Source organism: Hibiscus syriacus, unplaced genomic scaffold, assembly GCF_006381635.1.
Source record: "Hibiscus syriacus cultivar Baekdansim isolate YM2019G1 unplaced genomic scaffold, ASM638163v2 tig00002237_pilon, whole genome shotgun sequence".
Lineage (NCBI taxonomy): Eukaryota > Viridiplantae > Streptophyta > Magnoliopsida > Malvales > Malvaceae > Hibiscus > Hibiscus syriacus.
Genome location: NW_024061918.1, coordinates 12,984,425 through 13,005,781, shown reverse-complemented (window position 1 = coordinate 13,005,781; position 21,357 = coordinate 12,984,425). Strand labels below are relative to the sequence as shown.

Genomic DNA, 21,357 nt, shown 5'->3' with positions numbered 1-21,357 from the left:
TTTTTCAGCCCCAAATTTATTTTTTGATTATAGTTATATAATTATATTTATTATTTAATATGTTTTACCTTAAATATTATATTGTAGTTAATTTGAATCATTTTGTTTCATTTGATTTTATGTTTTTTAACTTATATATGTTATGACTTGTGATATTTTTATACCTTTTAATATTGTAAACTTAAAAAAAGTGTTATATATATATTAATATTGTTTTGAATATTATGTAAAACTTAAAAAAATATTATTTTATATAAATCCGATTGAACCGCGGTTGAACCCAATTAAACCAGTGAACCAGTACCTTCACCGGTTCAAGGTCCGATCCGATTTTAAAATCATTGCAAAAAAACACACTCATGGAATCAAAGTCCTTTCGTTTCCTCATTTCCTTCATTGCGATAGCTTTCCTGCTGCTCCTCACACGGACTCACCTCACTCACGCGCCACCCCTTGACCTCACCACTCTCCTCGACTATGCCACTAACTCTCACTGGTGCACCTCCAAGAATCGGTTCCAGTCCAAAAAAAAAAACAACCCACAGTTCCCAAAGAGCCAAGCGCATCCACCTTCGATCGGATCCGTCGCCGCCGCCACCAGTCAGTTGTCCCTCGCCATCCACTCGACACGCTCACTAGGGGTGTGCAAAATTACCCGACCCAAATAAAAAAAAATCGAGTAATTTTATAAAAAAATACCCGGTCGGGTCGAGTACCCAACCCGATATTTTCCGGGTAGGATTCGGGTCACAAAAATTGATTATTTAGGGTATCCGGTACTTACCCGGGTACCCGATACTTACCCAAATACCCGGTTAAGACATTTGATTATGTTATTCTTCAGTTTCTGTACATTACTTTTTTGTTACACTGATTTATTCTGATACACTGGTTCTCTTTTTGAGTACATGTAAATTACATGATATTAATTTGTGGTATTTCTTTTTGTTGTTTCTTAGTAAAGAGTTGTAGTTAAATAGTGAACATTGTTTTAGGGGATGTTAAAATAGCCATCTAATAGAGTTTTCACATACTTTGACATTGTTCATTATCCATTGCTATTGATACTGCTATGTTTTTGATTAAAACTTTTAGGAGTTGTTTAGCTAGAAGAAGATGTAAAGCTATTGGAAGAAAAATACATTCTTGATTAAAATTGTAGCCAACTAGCACATTCTTTTTCTAACTATTATTTATAATCTTCTTAGATGTATTGATCCATCAAAAAAAAATATCCAATTTATGTTATAATGGTATGAGATAGAGATTTGTTGATTTAAATTCTTTGCATGTATTTTTCTGTGTTTTTTTTATTTAATAATTTAAAATAAAAAATTCAGGTATTTGAGTACCCGACATACGGGTACCCGAAAATTGAATACCCGAAATATCCGAATCAAAACACGGACAGATAAATCATTGACCCGGATTTGCACACCCCTAACGCTCACCGTCCAAGAGTTCAACAAGGTCCGCTCCATTCTTTCTCCCCACGCGCTCTTCAAGTCATCCAATAACTACGCGTTCCATTCCGTCGTTCTGGAAGAACCCGACAAAGACCTTGTCCGACAATGGGAAAAAGGCCAACCGCTCTTCCCCAGAATAGCCTCCGTAGTCGCACGCGCCGCGCCAATGGGGTGTCACACGTGCTGACCGTCAACCTAGAAATCGACGAAGTGAACGTTCAAAACGCGGTTCCTCAGACTGGTTACCCGACGATGACGATAGAAGAAATGACCTCGTCTACTTGGGCTCCACTTTCGAACGCCAAGTTCAACCGTACGATCATCGAACGAGGGGTCAATCTCGATGATTTGTCGTGCCTACCTATCTCCTTGGGATGGTTCGGGAAGAAAGAGGAGAACCGGAGGTTAAGCAAGGTCCAGTGCTATTCCATGAAAGATACTGCAAATTTTTACATGAGACCCATCGAGGGGTTAACTGTCTTACTCGACATGGACACGAAAGAAGTGGTGGACATATCGGATACAGGTCGGGCTATTCCGATACCGAAAGCCACCAACACCGACTATCGTTTCTCGGAGCAGAAGAAGCTTCAACAGGAACTCAACTTAATAAACCTCATATCCATTGAACAGCCCAAGGGCCCGATTTTTATCGTAGAAGATGAACATTTGGTGAGATGGGCAAATTGAAAATTTCATTTGCAACCCGACCCGAGAGCTGGTGTGGTGATTTCTCGGGCTAAGGTCCGTGACCTTGATGGTGAGGCGACGAGGGATGTGATGTACAAAGGGTTTACGTCTGAATTGTTTGTTCCTTAACATGGACCCCACTAATGCATGGTATTTTAAGACATACATGGATGCGGGTTAGTACGGGTTCGGGTTGCAAGCTATGCGACTTGACCCGCTTAATGATTGCCCCAGAGCGTACTATATGGATGGGGTGTTCGCCGCCGGTGATATAGAGTGGCGGCATGCCGAGCGTCCAATCTCGGGATGGAGGTAAGAATCTTTGAGCCTTGATACTTTGTCATGCATAAAAATGTGCATTTAGTATTCTTTTTATCTTTATTTTATTGCGATTAATGCATGAGATTTCAGTATTGTAAGTAATTTAAATTTGATTTGGTTAAATTTTAATTAATGTTTGATTCGAATTTAATTTAAGATTTTAACAAGTAAGTCTTGCTAAGAGTGTAAAAAGCTGATTTGACTTGTAAAATTGACTAAAATCGACTCGAGTTAAAATTATTTTTGACCTGCGCTGTAATGATTTGAAATCAACTTGAGTCGAAACTGGTGTTGACCTGAACCCGAGTTGGACCTGGAAATTGTGGACCTGCACCCAATCTGAGAACGATCTGAACCTGAATTGAACCAAAAATATGATACCCGAACCCGAACTGCATCCGACTGATATGAGCCTGAACCCGAGATTGACATGGTAAATAATTAGTATTATCGAGTTGTTTTCAACCTGAACTGTTTTGAACTTAACTTGTTTTGAACTTGACCTGTTTTGAACTTGACATGTAATTGATTCAACCTATAAATGACATAATTTGTTATTGAATTGATTTAATATTTATCTGACTTAGAATTTATAATTGATGAAGTTGTGAAATTATAAATTTATGATATTATAGTGTTACAAAATACATCTTCATAATTTAAGGTACATAATTAATTGTGAACATTAAATTAATATTTTTTTATATTTATAAATTTTTATTTTATAAATATATTCAAAAGTTTTATTAAATTAATAAATTGAGATGGATAAAGTAAATACAAAATAATTTTCAAAATTTATAACAAATTATTAAATTAGATTTTTATATTAATTAGGATTATTATATAAAAATTTAATTATAACCATTAAATTAATTTTTATTAAACTGAAAATTAGATTTAATTGTTGGATTTCTTATTTGTAGGTTAGAAATGGGGAATTTAAGATTAAATTTTTTTGTTTTCTTTAGGCATGCAATGGAGACAAAAATAAGAGGGAAGAATGAGCGGCAACGAAAACTAATTTTTTTGGGCGAGATTTCATTCTCCTTTCCATTTTCCATTTTAGATTTAATAACAAAATAAATATTTTTGGTAAACTACATAAATGGTCATTAAAGTTTGAGTAAAATTTTATATACATAGTTCATATGTAAACTATATAGTTTATATATAAATTATAGTTTATATTATATATATATAGTTTTTATATATAGTATATACTATATAAATAGTTTATATAGTTCATTAATAAACTATATATAATTCATAGGTAAACTATATAGTTTATATATATAGTTCATATGTAATAATGTAAACTATATATATTATATAGTATATAAATATTAACTGTAGTATATAGTTTGTATAAATTATAGTTTATATATATATATATATATATATATATATATATAGTTTTTATATATAATTCATATGTAAACTATATAGTATATATAGTTTATATATATATAATTTATATTTGTAGTGTATACTATATAAATAGTTTATATAGTTCATTATTAAACTATATATATAGTTCATATGTAAATTATATAGTATATATAATTTATATATTATATATGGTTTATATATAGTTTATATACTACTATCTATAAATTATATAGTTTATATATAAACTATATAATTACATAAATTAACCCTAAACCATATATACTATATATATATATAAACTATATAGTTTATATTAATAAACTATATAGTTTATATTAATAAACTATATAATTTATACATAATATATATAAATTATAATTATACATAATACATAAATATAAGTTGTATAGTTTTTATATAATTCATATAATTTATATTAATAAACTATATAATTTATATATAGTTCAATAGTTCATATATAAACTATATAGTTTATACACGGTATATATAGTTTATACATAATATATATACAATTTATATATAATATATATTAAAAAACTATATAGTTTATACATAATATATATAGAGTATCTATAGTATACAATAATATAAATATAAACTATATAGTTTATATATAGTTTATTTATATAATATATATACTTTATATATACACTGTATATTTTATATATAGTTTATAAACTATATAACTTATACATAATATATATAGTTTATATATAGTATATAATAATATAAATATAAACTATATAATTTATATATACTTTATATATAAACTATATAGTTTTATATATATATATATATATATATATATTATAATTGTTTTAATTTTTTCTCAACTTTTGAAATGAATGCAATTTAGTTTATATTATAGATTTTTTTACATTTTATAATTATTTCGATTTGATTTCTTTGTGTTGTTTGATTTATTTAAATTTTTATTCGTAATTCCATATTTGTTCAATTTAGTCCTCCAAATTATATTTGCATATGAAATTGACACATATTTTTACTTATTTATATTTTTTAATATACCCATAACTTTTTAAATGGGTATAATTTAGTACTTTTTATATTAATTTCAACCGCACATTTAAAATTATTTCGATTTGGTCTCTCATCAATGCGTGTTGTTTAATTTATTTAAATTTTTACTTGTAATTTCATATTTGTTCTATTTAGTCCTTAATTTATATTTTTCATAAAATTGATCCATGATTATTTATATTCTTAGTAATTTACTCTAAATCATATACAATTACATATTGCAATTCAACGTTCACGAAAGACGAAAATAATTAATCCAAAAATAAAAATTGACCCAATTTGAACTCAATTTGTATCTGATAAAGATCCGACCTGAATTTTATCTGCCAATGATGTGACCCGATCTGAACGAGATCCTTCTAAAGTCCATCCGAACATGAATTAACCTGGTCTTTAACTACTCCGGATATGAATTGTTTTGACTTGAACTGACATCGATCCGAACTGAAAGTAACCCGACCGAACCCGAACTGAATCTGGTGTCAAATCAACATGAAAATGACCCGACCTGATCCAAATCGAAGCATCAAATTTACCTGACTTGACCTGTATTCGGTATAACCCGACCTGACAGGATCCGACTGAAACCTAAACGATTACTTGATTTTACATCCCTAGACTTGACTGTCTTTTTACTTCTATTTTGATTATTGAATTTTTTTTTTAATTTAACAGATAATTTTTCAAATTATTTATATTTTGTTCATTTCTATAACATAAATTATTTTAATATTAAATTTATTGTGATATTATATATTTATTAATATTTAATATCAAATTTATTCTTAAAATAAATAAATAAAATCGTTTAAAACCTCACATCATATCCCAAATCATAACCTTAATTCATACTCATTTGAACGCCTAATTTCATCCCAAACTCCAACTGTGGTGCGGGTGTTACGATTCGGGGTTTGGGTGTTATAAATTGAGATTTTTATGTGGTTATTTTGGTTTAAAATTTAGGGTTTAAGACTATGATTCGAATATGAGGTTTAGGTTTTAAGTTTGAGATACGATTTGAATGTTTTAATTTTTTTATAATCCTACGTGACAATATTAATAATAATAATAATTCAACTTATCCAAAAAATAATAATAATAATAATAAAATATGTCATATTATTAAAAATATTAATAAAATAAATTAAAGTGACTAAAACATAAAAAGTTTAATTATTAAATCCAATGTATTTAAATTTTAATAATCAAAATAAGAATGAAAAAAAATAATTGAGTGATTAATAATAAAATTAATTATTATTTTATTTAGGGTAAACTACATGAGAGACCACCAAACTATGGTCATTAATCGATCTTACCACCGAACTATTTTTTGTCTCAATTCGACCACCAAACTTTTTAATTGATTCAATCATACCACTCTCCGTTAAAAAAACAGACTTGGTCCGTTAATAAAAGTGGCATAATTATATATTTTGTCCTTAATATTTACATATTCTATCAATTTAGTCACTATTTTAATTCAATTAAATAAATTTAACTATCCAATTAGAACATGACATGTGTCAATACATGATTGGAAGGTTTTATTTATAAATTTTAAATTATTTAATTTAATGATTTTTATCCAGTCAGGTGGTGACACAATTGAAATGGAAAATTGAAGAACAAAGGTTGTAGCCAAGGAGAATCAAACTTGTGCCTTTGGGGGAAGATTAACCAACGCTCAAACCACTATGCCAAAGCTCCCCAATGATTCTAACTTACAATACTTTGTATTTGACTTCTAAAAGTTCGTTAATGATAAAAACAATTAAACAAATTATTTATTTCGAACCGAAATTTATTTGAAAATTATTAACCGAACCAAATCAACCGATTTTTTTCTTTAACATTAATCGAACTGAAATTATTTGACCGTTAATCGAACCGAAATTTATTTGAAAATTATTAACCGAACCGAATTAACTAAATTTTTTTCTTTAACATTAATCGAACCGAAATTATTTGACCGTTAATCGAACCAAAATTTATTTGAAAATTATTAACCAAATTTTTTTTCTTTAACCATTAATCAAACCAAAATTATTTTACCGTTAATCGAACCCAAATTTATTTGAAAATTATTAACCGAATAAAATAAATTATTTTTCTTTAACCGTTAATCGAACCAAAATTTATTTGAAAATTATTAACCGAACCAAATCAACCGATTTTTTTTCTTTAACCATTAATCGAACCGAAATTATTTGACCGTTAATCGAACCCAAAATTATTTGAAAATTATTAACCGAATTAACCGAATAAAATAAATTATTTTTCTTTAACCGTTAATCGAACCAAAATTTATTTGAAAATTATTAACCAATCCAAATCAACCGATTTTTTTCTTTAATCATTAATTGAACCGAAATTATTTGACCGTTAATCGAATCGAAATTTATTTGAAAATTATTACCCGATAAAATAAATTATTTTTTTCTTAACCGTTAACTGATCCGAAATTTATTTGAAAATTATTAACCTAATATTTTTCTTTAACCATTAATCGAACCAAAATTTATTTAAACAAATAATTTGTTTAATTATTTTTATTATTAACGAACCTTTAGAAGTCAAATACAAATTGTTGCAAATTACAACCATTGAGGAGCTTTGGCTCAACGGTTTGGGCGCTGGTTAATATTCCTCCAAAGGCATAAGTTTGATCCTCCCTAATCGCAAACTTTGTTTTTCAATTTTTCATTTCAATCGGGGTGGTGACATGTGTCATCACCTGATTGGATAAAAAATCATTAAATTAAATAATTTAAAATTCATAAATAAAACCTTCCAATCATGTATTGACACGTGCCATGTTCTAATTGGATAGTTAAATTTATTTAATTGAATTAAAATAGTGACTAAATTGATAGAATATGTAAATATTAAGGACCAAATGTATAATTATTCCAATATTAAGGACCAAATGTATAATTATTCCAATATTAAAGACCAAATATATAATTATGCCAATTTATTAACGGGTACGTCGGATTCTCTGGTTTTTTAACGGAGAGTGGTCTTATTGAATCAATTAAAAAGTTTTGTGGTTGAATTCAGACAAAAAATAATTCGGTGGCAAGATCGATTAACCATAGGTGTCTCCCGTGTAATTTACCCTTTTATTTATGCATGAAAGCGCATTTTCTCTCAAAAGAATAGAAATTATATCAACAAGACTTTGCGTCCAAAGGTGACGTTGGTGGTTCGAATGGCTGCATCAGTCGCTAACTATGATTATATTGTTGACTGGGAGTTCCAAACAGATGGACTTATCAGGATCAAGGTTGGTGAACTCCTTATTTATTCATTCACATATTTGTTGGAGAAAAATCAAGGATGTTTTCTGCCATCTTTATCTTTGAATTGTTTGACAAAAATGTATGGCCTCATTAATCTCAATAATGGTGTGGTGTTTTGAATATATTGAACATAGGTTGGACCGAGCGTAATTTTGATGGTGAAAGGGACTGAATACGACAACATGAATCAAGTGGAAGAGAATCTCTTCGGCACCCTTTTGTCCGAAAACGTCATCGGTGTCATCCATGATCATTTCATCACCTTCTACTTGGACATGGACATCGACGGCTCGGATAACTCCTTCGTTAAGCTAGATATCAAACGGCAAGACACCTCTCCCGGTGAATCACCGAGGAAAAGCCTCCTGTAAGAAATGTTGCTAAAACGGAGAAAGATGCTCAAATTCAGCTTAAACTCTATGACCCTTCGGAGTTTCATGTAATCAATCCGACTAAGAAGACTCGGGTCAGGAACCCCGTCGGATACAAGGTGGTTCCTGCCGGCAACCCCGCTAGTTTGCTCGACCACGACGATCCGCCGCAGAGGAGAGGTGCATTCACAATTAACCAGATTTGGGTTTAGAGTTTATATAACAGAAGCGAGCAATGGGCTGGTGGATTGTTTGATTACCAGAGCCAGGGTGACGACACTCTTGCTGTTTGGTCCGAAAGGTAAAAAGAAAAGTGTTCATTAACTTCAAATGATTATCATAGAGTATGTACTCATTTAAATGTTTTTGTTTTGCAGGGATTGACCGATAGAGAACAAGGACATTGTAGTTTGGTACACATTAGAGTTCCATCACATACCCTGCCAGGAGGATTTTCTTATAATGCCGAAGACGGCGTCGTCGAGCTTCGATTTGAAGCCTTTCTTTGAGAGCAACCCGATTCTTCGAAGTCCGCCTAATGTTGAAAAGGATTTACCAGCATGCAGGGCTGCTGCTTGAGCACGAAAATGAAGATGTATGTCTTATCTTAGGAAATGGTTAGTTAGCATGGATGGGGATCCATGCTTTAAATATGGTCAGAGGTTGAAATAGTAACACTTATGTAATGGTTGAGTCTAGTTCCCTAGCAAGATTAGAATGCTGATTCATGCCTTTTTTGGAAGTTGTAGTTCAAAATTAAAAAAGAAAAAAAAGGTTTAAAAATGAAACTCTTTTTTTTAGAAATACAAAACTTTATTGATAATGAATGAATAACATCCTTAATAATAATATTTGTGGATAAAAGATGGATATTATTCCATTTTCTAACACTCCAAAGACCCCACAAGATCATCAAAAAGTACTTAAAAGTGGTATTTTTCCATATTCCTGGCAACCAAGTATAATTTTATGCTATTTACTATTATAACATGTTAGCTAAAATTAAGAGTGATTTATTATAGATAAGATTGATTGGACTTCGGTAATTAATTAAAATACAAAGATTAACATGTAGCAAGGCATTGCACCAAGACACAATGAACATACAACCGTGATTAAAGTATCTCGGTGGTATGCTTGAATTCAACAAATTTGCAGGGGCGTTTGGTTCATGAAAAAAATATTACCAAAAGAAACAAAATTTTTCGGAATCACATACTCACATCTGATTTAAAAGAGTTCCTCCTAGGCGTAATGAAATATTCCTGGAGCAGCATTTTTTTTTTAGTATTTTTCGGAGAATGTCATTTCATTTGACGATTACCCCTTTGGGACAAATAATGAGATTAGCAGAAAGGTACTTCGGTTAATTGTAATACCACATAAAAGAAATGGGGTGGAACTTTACGAGCTTGTCGTTGCTGCTTCCACTGGATCTTTTCTGCCGCCCATATTAAACGACAAACAAGTTCCAGTAGAAGGAGCAAAAAGAAGCTGAGGAAAGCACCTACCCTATTCTATTAGGACTGCAAAAAATACATTTAAAATTCAACCAAAGGATTTCAAATACGGTTCAAACTACCCTTCTCCTCCTGCACATTAGTCCTTTTACTATATGTACATGCACATGGAGTTTGGTTTACTTAACTACCAGATTGTACCCATCTTGACTTGTAGGATTTTGCCCTTTGAGGAGCAATGACCTCCAGAGCCCCAACAATACACTTCCGATACGAGAAATCTACAGACGTCTCGTCTGTTCTTACCAATGAGAAGCAGCGAGTATTTGGATATTCGGGATGGTTTACAACCTGCAAAACGTTGAGAAATGAGGCATCAGAATTGTCTCATGGTTTGCTTTCTATTTCCAATTTCGCAGGATAGCGTACCTTTATTTCCTTAGCTCCACACCCAATCTTCTCGTCTCTTCGAGGGTGAAAGTACAATGCCATCATCAAGGTATCCCAGTCAGCCTCACTAACCCGGTGATCAATAGAATACCTACAGTCAACACAACCATGGGCTCAGAGAATATAACATCACCAAAACCATGTATAAGGTAACCGACAATCAGAGGCAAGCTTACTTGTGCAAAATATTCCTTAAGTCACGCGAAAGTCTCATAACGTCATTCAAGGTTAAAAGTTCTCTCAAGAGTGATCTTGTTTTTGTTTCAATCTTCTTCAGCTCATCAAAGGCAGAACCACCAAAAGCTCCCACGAAAGGAGAACTATGTTTCTCGGACTTAGAGTTAAAAGCTTTGGGTACTTCAAGCTCTATATCAGGCTTCTTGGAATTCACAAATTCCCCTAGCAGCTTATACACATCCACTGGTTCTTCAAGCTTTTGATCCTGAAAAATAATAATGGCGTGGATATAAACCTCAAGTTTATAAAATAGCCATGATTAAAAATTTGAACTTGTATATGGTTTTATCTAAAGTACAGCTAGCTAAGACAAAAAACATAGCTCATTTTTATACCTTGACAAGATTGAGAACAAGATCTGTACTAAAACATCAAAACATAATGCACAGGATCGTTCTGTGCTTGAGATATAAAATTGAAATCTTTGACCCCATTAGTTCTAAGTCTAGTGATACTACCATAGAATCCTTCACAAGTGTTAGATGAGAAACATTTACCATTAAGATGCATATTCTTCTAATGAACAAAAAAAGTGCATACTCCTCTATATGTACTTCACTCAGCAAATTTGTTCCCTCCCGAAAACCAGCATTCCGAAGAGATATCCTCTTACCACAACACTATTCAGTATCAATCAGTGATAAAGCCTCGGTCCTTTAACTCCTTATCACTTTCAAAATGCATCATTCATAAACGAACTTTGACAGTATGTTATGTGTCACCCCATTCTTTTGAACCAAAAACAGGGTGGTTTCAGACACATATTCAAAACCCTACATTTCCCAGTCAGTTAATTGCAACTGTACTGCAAATCTAATCCGCAATGCCACTACTTTAAAACAACAGCAAGAACTAAACAAAATACCTTCATAGAATATACTATATCGAAATGTCCACCAGTCCCAATACGAGGGACCTTTCCCCAAGCCAGTGTATCAATGGTCCCCTGAAGATCATCCAAAACTTCGGCCTTGGCAGCTTTGACAAAGCATGCACTAGGATTCTGCCACAAATTGTAAAAAGCTAAGTTGACTATAAAAATGTCTTATTTAAACATCAAAGTAGGAAAAATGACGGGAACTAACCGAAAAGCATGCTTGCATGAAAGGGGAAGAGACAAATGCGTGTTCTCTTTGTTGTTTCAAGCCTTTTGAATTCAAGCCAACAAACTCCCCGGTAGCTGACAGACAATTGGCGGCAAGGTATAAATGTTCGTCTAGTATAGTCTTGCCGATATCTGATATCGCACTCTTCATATTCTGCAAAAGAATGGAATGAGAAATTTAACATACACAATTAACCCTATGATTTTCTGTAAATAGAAAACAAGGGAACAAATTACAAGAAGGAAAACAAACATTGAGAAAAAATCTCCATCCGGCATCTATTCCAAATGCCAAACAAAACTGATTAATGTTATCTGGATGACTCCGTGTCCAATCAATCATATCCATCAATTGGAGGCAATCATTCATAAGCACACCCCAGAGTTTTGTTATACCAAAAGCACCAGATACAGAAACCCTCAAGTAAAGTTCACCACAAGCAGTTTTATGAGAATTTGAGGCTCTCGGTTCATCATTCCATAAAATATCCACCTTCTTGATCTCCGGAAATCCTAAACAAAATTTCATAAAATCAAAGAAGATGAATATCACCAACTTGTAATCAACAAGTAATGCATATCTACATAAACAATGTAGGAAAACATAATTTTTAGAAGGATGTCATTTCTTTAGGCTATTTGATTTTCTAGTGGTTTACATTGTCTTTTACACTAGAATAAACCCTACTATAGATTATGTTTTCCCTATCAGAAATTGGGTCATACAATGATACAAGTTCAACTATTAGAACTCCCACCAATAAACAGACTAGAGAACTAACAGTGACGGATAAATGGGAAGTACACACTACGGGAAGGCATATGACATTCAATAATTTCAAGAAAATAAGAGAAATAGAAATAATCTAATGGCAAGCCACATGAAAAATTTAGATTCCAGAATCACTATCAAGTTGTCTCTTAAGAGAATTTTAACCATTAATATAGGTTTAAGTCATTTTACCAAAAATCAACCCCCAAATGGGATTCATAATACCAATCAATTTGGAATATAAGTACAAACCTTTTATCACTGCTTCCAGAAGGGAAGGTATCACCATGTCTCGAATCACATCCAATTCTATACGAGAACTTTTAGAGCATTCAACAATTGTGACAGTGATACAAAATGTATCATCTTCACTTTGCAAGTCAATAAAAGAACAATCCCTGCCATTCAATCAAAAAATTAAGCAAAAAAAAAAAACAAAAAGCTTTAGAAAGAAAAAAAATAATTCCAGCGGACTCAATTTAAGCTTCCCTTTCCCACCCTTCAGAGCTCAAATGCATTGGAACAACTACATTTGGAAGCAATATCATGATACCTTCAAGCCCTCAAATGAAAAAAAGTAAATTCAGTTTATGGTGATTATAATTCTTCATGCATCCAATCATACAACTTGTAGAAAAAAGCAGGCCAAAACTAAGGTGTAGGTCATAAAAGCAAAATATTGAAGCTCTATTTCTGCATCACAAGTTGATAAAAAAAATACAAAGATAGAGGGAAAAGGTTTTTAATTACATCCACATAGCATAAATAAGATGGTTAAAGGTATGAAGGAGCAGTGACATATGTAAGAAGTAATTCCAATCACTGCAATCTGCTTTATTCCTATATCCTTGGCCTACTTAGGTGTACAGGAATTAAGAAACACAAGGGGCAAGCATTTAGTAAAATTGTCGAAGGATGGTGAATAACAACAAGATGAAATTCTTGGAAAGATCACCAAATTTTACAATTTGTTTCTTCCTTCATTATATTATTTTGTTTCATCTATGATATTTTATTTGCATCTTACTTCTGGTATATTTTTCTTTACTAAATTTAGTACAAGTACAAAGAAATGTATAAGTTGGGTTTGAACTGAAGCTTGAAGTATACTGCTAGAAAGAAGCTGCAAGCTGGTGGAGTGTATGCAGGGTACACATATTACCAGTGTATGTGCCAGTAACTCTTTCTGGAAACAACTAGGCATGGTAAAAATGGGAAAACTTACTTGTTTGTAACTTGCAAGTCTGGCAAATCGATTTTCCACATTCTTCTGGCATTGGAGCAGTGCATGTGAAGAGAATCAATAATAGAATGCACAGTCAGCCTCCTCCTTTTCACAACATCCTGGAATGTACTTACTTTTATGGTGAAACTCTGAAGTGGAAGTTTTATCAACATAAACACAACATTTATGTATCACGTTACCTTGCACAAATGAAAATGGCAAACCCAAGGACTAAAACGGTTTTCACTAGACATCTGTGGAGAGAAACTAGTGCCATAGAACCCATTAATAAATTTTAAGAATGCATTAAACTTAAATGGGGAGAATAAAGCATAAAACAAGGACAAGACAAAAAGAAAGGAATTTAAACTCACATTATTGAGCAAGTTGACACAATATCCTTAAATATCAACCTCTCCAAATGATTCTTGACTTCTAAGGCTCCATACTCCTGACCATGCCTTCTCCTTCCAAGTTTACCAGATAAAAATAGTGACATAGTTTGGTCAGTATTGCTTCGTTTAGAACCACACTCAAGAACCCTCTGAACAATTTAATCAGAATTATATGTTAGTGTTCAACCATTTGCAATAATTTATACATCAACCAAAAATATCTGGCGGAGTGCATTGTGGTGGTACATGGACATAAAAAGAAATCATGACTTAATCTATTAGATGGCATGGTACGAAGAAGCATGTACCGTAGTTGACCATGAGCACATAAAGATCATGTGTTTTTGTTCTCAATAGCATCAAGTTGTTTTATGGTTCTTATAAACTTTACTAGGTAAGTTTCAGCACAGTAATTAGAATTCTTCAACTTTTCTTTAGATAAGGAAGTCACCAATTTCCTCATCAAGTTAGAAGGGAAGGAAAATTTCTTTGACAAGTTTTCTAGTTCTTTACAATGCCATCAGGGTGGCATCAGGGGTCGGGGGGGGGGGGGAGAGAGAGCACCTTCAAGTTCAGCAAAGGTGAAGATTCAAGTAGACTAATTGGCTGGTCCAATGCGCTATAAGCAGCCTCAGAAATAGCACAGGCAGACAATGAACCAACAGGTTGGCCACCTATCCCATCAGGAAGACTATTGCCCTGACTTGCTAATTTGTCAGCACAACTAGTTGGACTAGATATACCCTTATCAATATTATAACAGAACTGAACAACCTGGTCTCCATATGCATTCCTCACAGTTCCATCATACGATGTGCATAGATCACGCATGAAGAACATCAACCGTCGTGAAAGCGTCCCAGGAAGGTCAGCATTGTCACTGAAAGATGTGTCTCGAGTAGTCACTGAATGAACAAAACATTCTAGTGGGTTCAGACCCTTCACAAATGAACTTTCAACCACAGCATAGGGGATATATTTTTTAGCAGACTCATCAGTATCATCAACTTTCTGGGTTAAGACGTGAGACTTTTGATTATTCCATGCAGCACATGAAAGCTGATAAGGAAATCTGAATGATAGAGGTACAAGTGCATGTTGCAGTCCAAGGCACATACTATGTTGTACTAACTTCAGCAAGTTACCCTTGCTCCCTGCTTTGAACATGGTGAATAGTGAATTGTCTTTATTTGCATACTTGTAGAGCAAATTCTGAATATCACGAAAAACTTGCTTAAAAGAATCAACAGAAACTTGGCTAAGTGCAGCCGATCTTTGCTTCTCATAACACATCCGCTCAACATCCAAAGCCATGAAACTATTAATTTCTTCATCATTTCCAGCAAGGAGATCATGATAAGAATCAACCATCAACTGCTTAAAGTTGCAAGTCTGCTCTGCTTCTTGCAGACCATAAAAGATTTCATCCATCATGTTCTTTTGTGAATCTGAGTCGGGAGATAGATATATGTCTAAGAGCGAAACACTCAAACCCCTCATTGACAACCACTCGCAAAGAACCTCCTGAGCAGCATACAAAAAGTCAAGTACCTCTCCTTGATAATATTTAATAAGACTTTGAAAGAGGTTGCCATCAGCATCTCGTAGCCATGTAGATCCTTCAGATGAACATATAAGCTCCCCATTACGAATAACAACATCACTTGGAGCAAAAACATAATCAAATTCTGGAGGAAAGAGCATGTTGAATAACTGCTTTCCAGTCCAAACAGGACTACTCAATTGAGGAGCTTTGACAATTGCAGGTAACGGTGAATGATTGGGACAAAACATTACCAGCTGTTGCATCTGGAATACATTCAATATAACCCCATCCTCCTTGACCAAAGAAGCAGCCGTTAAACTATCGTGACTGAGTGAGAGCAGATTTCTACCACTTTGACCATTGATTAGCTGTCTATCCAGAGAAACAAGCTCGCTAAGCTCAACCCTTGTGTTGATGGACTGAGGAACATAGCCATGAAGGCAATCACCATCAAAATCTCCACGAAAAGGGGAACAAATTAGAGGGTTTATTGACACAACTGAACTGACAGGTAAAACTTTAACAGATAGAGCAATGAGAGAGTGTTGATGTATAGAAGGAGGTCTGTTTATAAGCACCGTATCCCCATTGTTTAGGGGCCTATAGATAGTGTCGCCCACTTGGACCTTTTCATCATGGCGAATTCTAACCAATTTACCATCTCTCCTGATGCGAATCTCACCTTTCTCAAGAATACGCAGATTACAACAAGTTTTTAGTCTCTCCTCATTCCAGCTGTTCAGTTGCTCAGCAATTTGCAACTTCTCGGCAACATGACATGGGATGCCAATTTCATACAGTTTAAGGTTCGGGTCTCCAGTAAGAACCATGCGGAAGCAATGGTCATTTCTCTTGCCTAGAATAACATCTTTCATATATCTTAAACCAGACATGTTGGAACTAGAATCTTTATTCTTTTTCAGTACAGCAATAAGCGAAGAATCTTCATTTGATGGTTTCTCCACATGCAGCTGCACATTGAATGTAATCAAAGAATAAAGCATAAGGTTTGATGAAAGTTGAACCAATTCAAATATAAATAAATAAATAAATAAATAAGCGGTATACTTGCCTTAGAAATTTTTAGGCATTCCAATACATGAGAGCCCAATTCATTTGCAAGCCCTCTAAAATCAACCAGTTTCTTGTAAACCCTGGTTCTTTCATCCTACATCAAAACCATTAATCAGAAAGTTCAGTCAAACTGAAAAGAAAACAGATGAAATGCATATAATTAGATAAACCATCCATACCAACCAAAGACCTTTAAAGCATGTAAATGAGGATACTTAAAGAAAGACTTACAAAGATCAGTCGCTGTGCATTGGAAGATGAATGCATTATTTCTGTCACTCTATGACTATTGGGTGTCACAGGAAAACAGTTGAGGAAAATAGAGTCCTTATTTGAAATAAACTTCTTAATGAACTCTGGATCAACATCCATCAACAACTGTCGAACCTGAAAACCAATACGCATTATTTACTTGTAAATATCGTAAGAAAAAGGAAGGTCTACCTAATATAAGGGAAGGGGCGAGCAGCATCAATGCTTGAATCTGTTCGATGCTTTTGAAGAATATCCAAGACATGAATAATAATTTCCAAAACCAAAATACTCTTGAAGTAATGTAGCAACTGGGATATATTTACACAAGAATCTAGTTATGAGATATTTTCCTTCATTTTTCCTTCCTGACATGCAAGTGACAACAGTTGTCCTTGCCAAGAAAGCTCATTTGAAGCTGTATCTATTGTAATATCACAATGGTTATATAGAAAGGAAAATCCCATTAAAAGTCATGATAGTTTTCAAATCACTAATGGTTTTACGTTAAACGATATTATTGTACGACAAGATCCCAAAACTATTTGGGAAACAACCAACTCAATATCTTCCACCCTCCAAAACTACCACCAGATATTGTTAAGAATTAAAAAATCAAGAAATTCTTTTGCTTCATGGTTAAAATATAACAAAGAAAATAAAGGGTTCTTTATTGAGGAAAAAAATAGTGTTAGTAAATATCATGACAACAACATAAAGTAGGTAATAAACGAGCACTATAAATTCACTGCAAAGCGTATATCAAAAAGAGTTGTGAATTAATATGTCAAGATTTAGTGGATTTTATTCCTAGAAATAAATCCTATTAGATTAAATTTTTTTAGGCAACAAACAAATATAATTTTAAAAGAATAGTGAATTGGAAAAGAACATGCTACCTGGGAATGTGATAGGACTCTTCTAAGTGGTCTCAGAAAACCTTCTTCTTGTTCTTGATCTTTTGGAATAAAATCCCAGTAATCTGTAGGTAATGCTTGCCTTCCTCTCTTTCGGACCTTCATTAAAGAACTTTCACTCACCTCTACCATAATTGCACTTTTTTTGAATAGCTCTTTTGACGTTATCTTGAATCTCATGGGTGGATACCAGTCTATTGAATTCCCCTGTTCACCAGACATCATTATCACAGAGAAAGTAAGAGGAAAAGGATCAAGGAAACAAGAAGCTAGACGAACTTACAACACAATATTTACACCCCATGGTTCCAAGTAATCTGGCTACGGTATTAGCACCCTGGTACATGCATGGGAAAATAAACCATCAACATTGCATACTATGGGACATATTTTGCTCAAAAAAGAAACTAAGCACGTGGGGGCTCTTCAGAAAATCAAATCCTGGAAGTTAATCTCACTTCTAAAACCAGCATAGAGGAATGCAGGCTTTGTTTTGAATCTGAAGTTCTGTAATTTCTATTTTATCCTTTTCCTTTTCTTTAGGATGATAAAAAGTAATAAACAATATTATATTACAATGGAAGAAAAGGAAAAAGTATAGCAGTATGATGATCTTCAGTAGAAGAGGAGAGGTACCTGACCTTCATCCATATATCTTTCCGGATCGATTTACATCCTGGACAAATCTTATTTAATATATGTACAACTTCTGAAAGAAAAAAAGGATGGAGTATTGTGTATGGAAATTTAATAACCCCGAAATGGCCTGCAAAGATGAATGGAAAGAAATCAGTACTTTATGATAGCTACATGAAGAAAAAAGCAAACAGATAGAAAATATGATCTAAATTTTTAATTGGACATCCACCTTCACAGTGTTTCATATTTGTGGCATCACAAGTAGCACAGTGATTAGAAAAATTCGGAAACCCCAACCTAGGATCAGACACCTCACCCGGTGCAGCAATTTCCATGATAGACATGTTCTCCTGTCACAGTATTAAAAAAGAATGATAAGTGCTCAAATTGACACAAGGGATTGAAATACTGAAATAATTAAAAGATTATACAATAGTTTTTCTCCATGTCCAAAACAAAGTGAAACATAAAGTATAGAAAAAAGGCATACATAACCATGAAGCAAAAGTTGTACTTAAAAACATGGGGCACAATATAATATGCTTGTTTCAACAACCAAAAACGGAAAAAAGGTTCTTAGAAAAGGAAAAAAAAAAAAATCAGTGGCTAAGACATAGAGAAAGGTGGACAGTGGCAGGATAAAATAGTTAACAATGAGTGGCATCATAGAAAGGAATTTCGCAAACTAAAATGAAAAAAAAAATAGTTATAAGGATCTACATGGAGAGAGATAGACACCCCAAAGAGAATATAAGCATAAACCATACCGGACTGTGTTTCTTATTTACAAGGTGGGCATGGATTGGGTAATCCAAAATAATCAACTAATTACAGTATTATCAGTTCCAGCATACAAGCAAACATGAAACAGTATTGAAATATACTTACATTATCAGCATCAGTGGAGACATGAAATTTTATGCCGGTCAGAAAGGCATTTGGATTTTCTTCCTCTTCATACAAGTCGCTTTCCATGGAAGACATTGGCTTGTGACTTCTGATGACCAATAAACCATCAATATAGCATGCCACTAAGCATTCAAATAAAGTTTAATATGAAAATACAAAAACATAGATAAGACAAGTAAGCATGTATTACAAGAACTAGGCTTTAAACTATATCTATTTCAAAGGTCAGATAAAAAGTGAGTTGCCAAGGAATTATAACGTACACCGAAAAAGTCTTAACACATGAAGATCTATGAGCACAAAAGTACCCATAGTAATATAAATAACCAATAACTCAAATATGGAATTCCAAAAATGTACTGGCTCCAGAGCGAGAAATGGCTAGTCAAATTTTGTTAAATGCAACTTATCTGATGTAAAGCCCATGCAATATCTCAGGCCAGTTGCCTATGACAGCTGAATGGACGAAAAGGGGTGCTCCATTATAAAGAACTGGACAGAACTCCAGATTGTACTTTTCCAAAATAAAACTTAAACATGTTTATGTACTTTTTCCAAAATAAAGGACTACAGCAATAGAGATGATGAACATTTAGATTTCATTCCACCTTTTCGGTCAAAGAATTCAATTCATTATTGCTAAAATGTTTAAAGACTGATTCTCTTATTATGCTATAGTCCAAAGGAACATAATCAAAGTCAACAAAGGGGCAAGAAAATTCAAGCTCATAGAACATTACCAAAAGATAGAAATTATGTTTAGATGCAACAATAAAAAAAGCAGTAAATTGTCTGGAGGTCAGCAAAAATAAACAGGTAATCAACACATTCAAACAAACCAAGTAAATGTGGCAAGCCAGAAAGTATGCATTATTAGGCCATAAACCCTCCATATACCTTTATGCATACAAGAGCTACGCTTTATATTCTGGTCATGTTTACTTACCAGTATGGAGAATAAAACACAGAATTAATGAACTGAAATTTTTGGAATAAGCCTCGATCAGAATTCAAACTGCCATTTATATAAGCTAAAGCCGGACCAAATGAAATAAGTGCACATCACATTGACAAAAATTTCAAAACAAGCATCGCATTCACTAGGTCAACTGATACATAGTAAAAATGAATGAGCCATGGACATCATCAATTTAAATCTCGACACAAAAAAGCAGTAGCACAAAAGATAATAGAAAACCACTAAAACTAATCATATAGATAATCCCAAGTTCTTGATCAGGTCAATCAACATTAACTGCTGACAGGTAGAGAAGAGTACACCACTGATTGGAAGTAAAACATGAACTTTAAGAACACACACAAGAACCAATATATGATCGACCACTGCTCTCAACGCTGAATCAATCATACAAAACAAAAAAACAGAATCCCCTGCTTTAATTTGCTAAAGTTCGTCTAAATACAACTGATATAACGATCAAGTTCATCAGCAAACATGATAGTTCCAAGCACATTGTTTAATGCTTCATGTTTTGAAACCAAAACAATGCCACAAACAACAAAGGGAGATAGCTTTAAAGCAGCCCACCATGAAAAACAAGAAAAACCTCCTTATCATATAAAAAGTCCCAAAAACCATAATCAAGTGGAAAAACGAACAAGATCATAACAATCAGCCAAAGACCCATATTGGAAAAGAACACAGAAAAGTAAAAGAACAGAACACTAAACGCCAATCAAAACAAATAAACATGCAGCATTGATCAACACCCATAATCCAAAAAAACAAAATACCTCAAGACACT

At 33.1% G+C, this 21,357-nt stretch overlaps 1 protein-coding gene and 1 pseudogene across 1 annotated transcript; one reads left to right on the top strand and one right to left on the bottom strand.

Annotated features, from left to right (window-relative positions):
• The first annotated feature begins 359 nt into the window (after nt 1-359).
• LOC120139687 lies at nt 360-9,233 on the top strand (annotated as a pseudogene).
• A 767-nt stretch (nt 9,234-10,000) lies between these two features.
• On the bottom strand, nt 10,001-19,688 carry LOC120142994 (DNA-directed RNA polymerase IV subunit 1-like). Its single transcript, XM_039157430.1, has 18 exons — nt 19,571-19,688; nt 18,912-19,032; nt 18,685-18,809; nt 18,327-18,380; nt 18,026-18,250; nt 17,106-17,261; nt 16,873-16,968; nt 14,819-16,771; nt 14,234-14,403; nt 14,060-14,126; nt 13,860-13,978; nt 12,887-13,032; nt 12,116-12,375; nt 11,843-12,016; nt 11,623-11,760; nt 10,697-10,962; nt 10,500-10,611; nt 10,001-10,421 (listed from the first exon to the last, which is right to left on the bottom strand). Exons 1-18 carry the CDS (start codon nt 19,664-19,666, stop codon nt 10,254-10,256), a joined length of 4,446 nt encoding a protein of 1,481 aa, XP_039013361.1. The 5' UTR covers nt 19,667-19,688; the 3' UTR covers nt 10,001-10,253.
• Nucleotides 19,689-21,357: the final 1,669 nt, after the last annotated feature.

Coding starts and splice junctions, on each gene's coding strand:
- LOC120142994 (XM_039157430.1), bottom strand. CDS start 19,666: ATGTCTTCCATGGAAAGCGACTTGTATGAAGAGGAAGAAAATCCAAAT. Junction 16,969..17,105: donor ATGCACAGCGACTGATCTTT/GTAAGTCTTTCT, acceptor GTTTTGATGTAG/GATGAAAGAACCAGGGTTTA. Junction 10,612..10,696: donor TTAAGGAATATTTTGCACAA/GTAAGCTTGCCT, acceptor TGTTGACTGTAG/GTATTCTATTGATCACCGGG.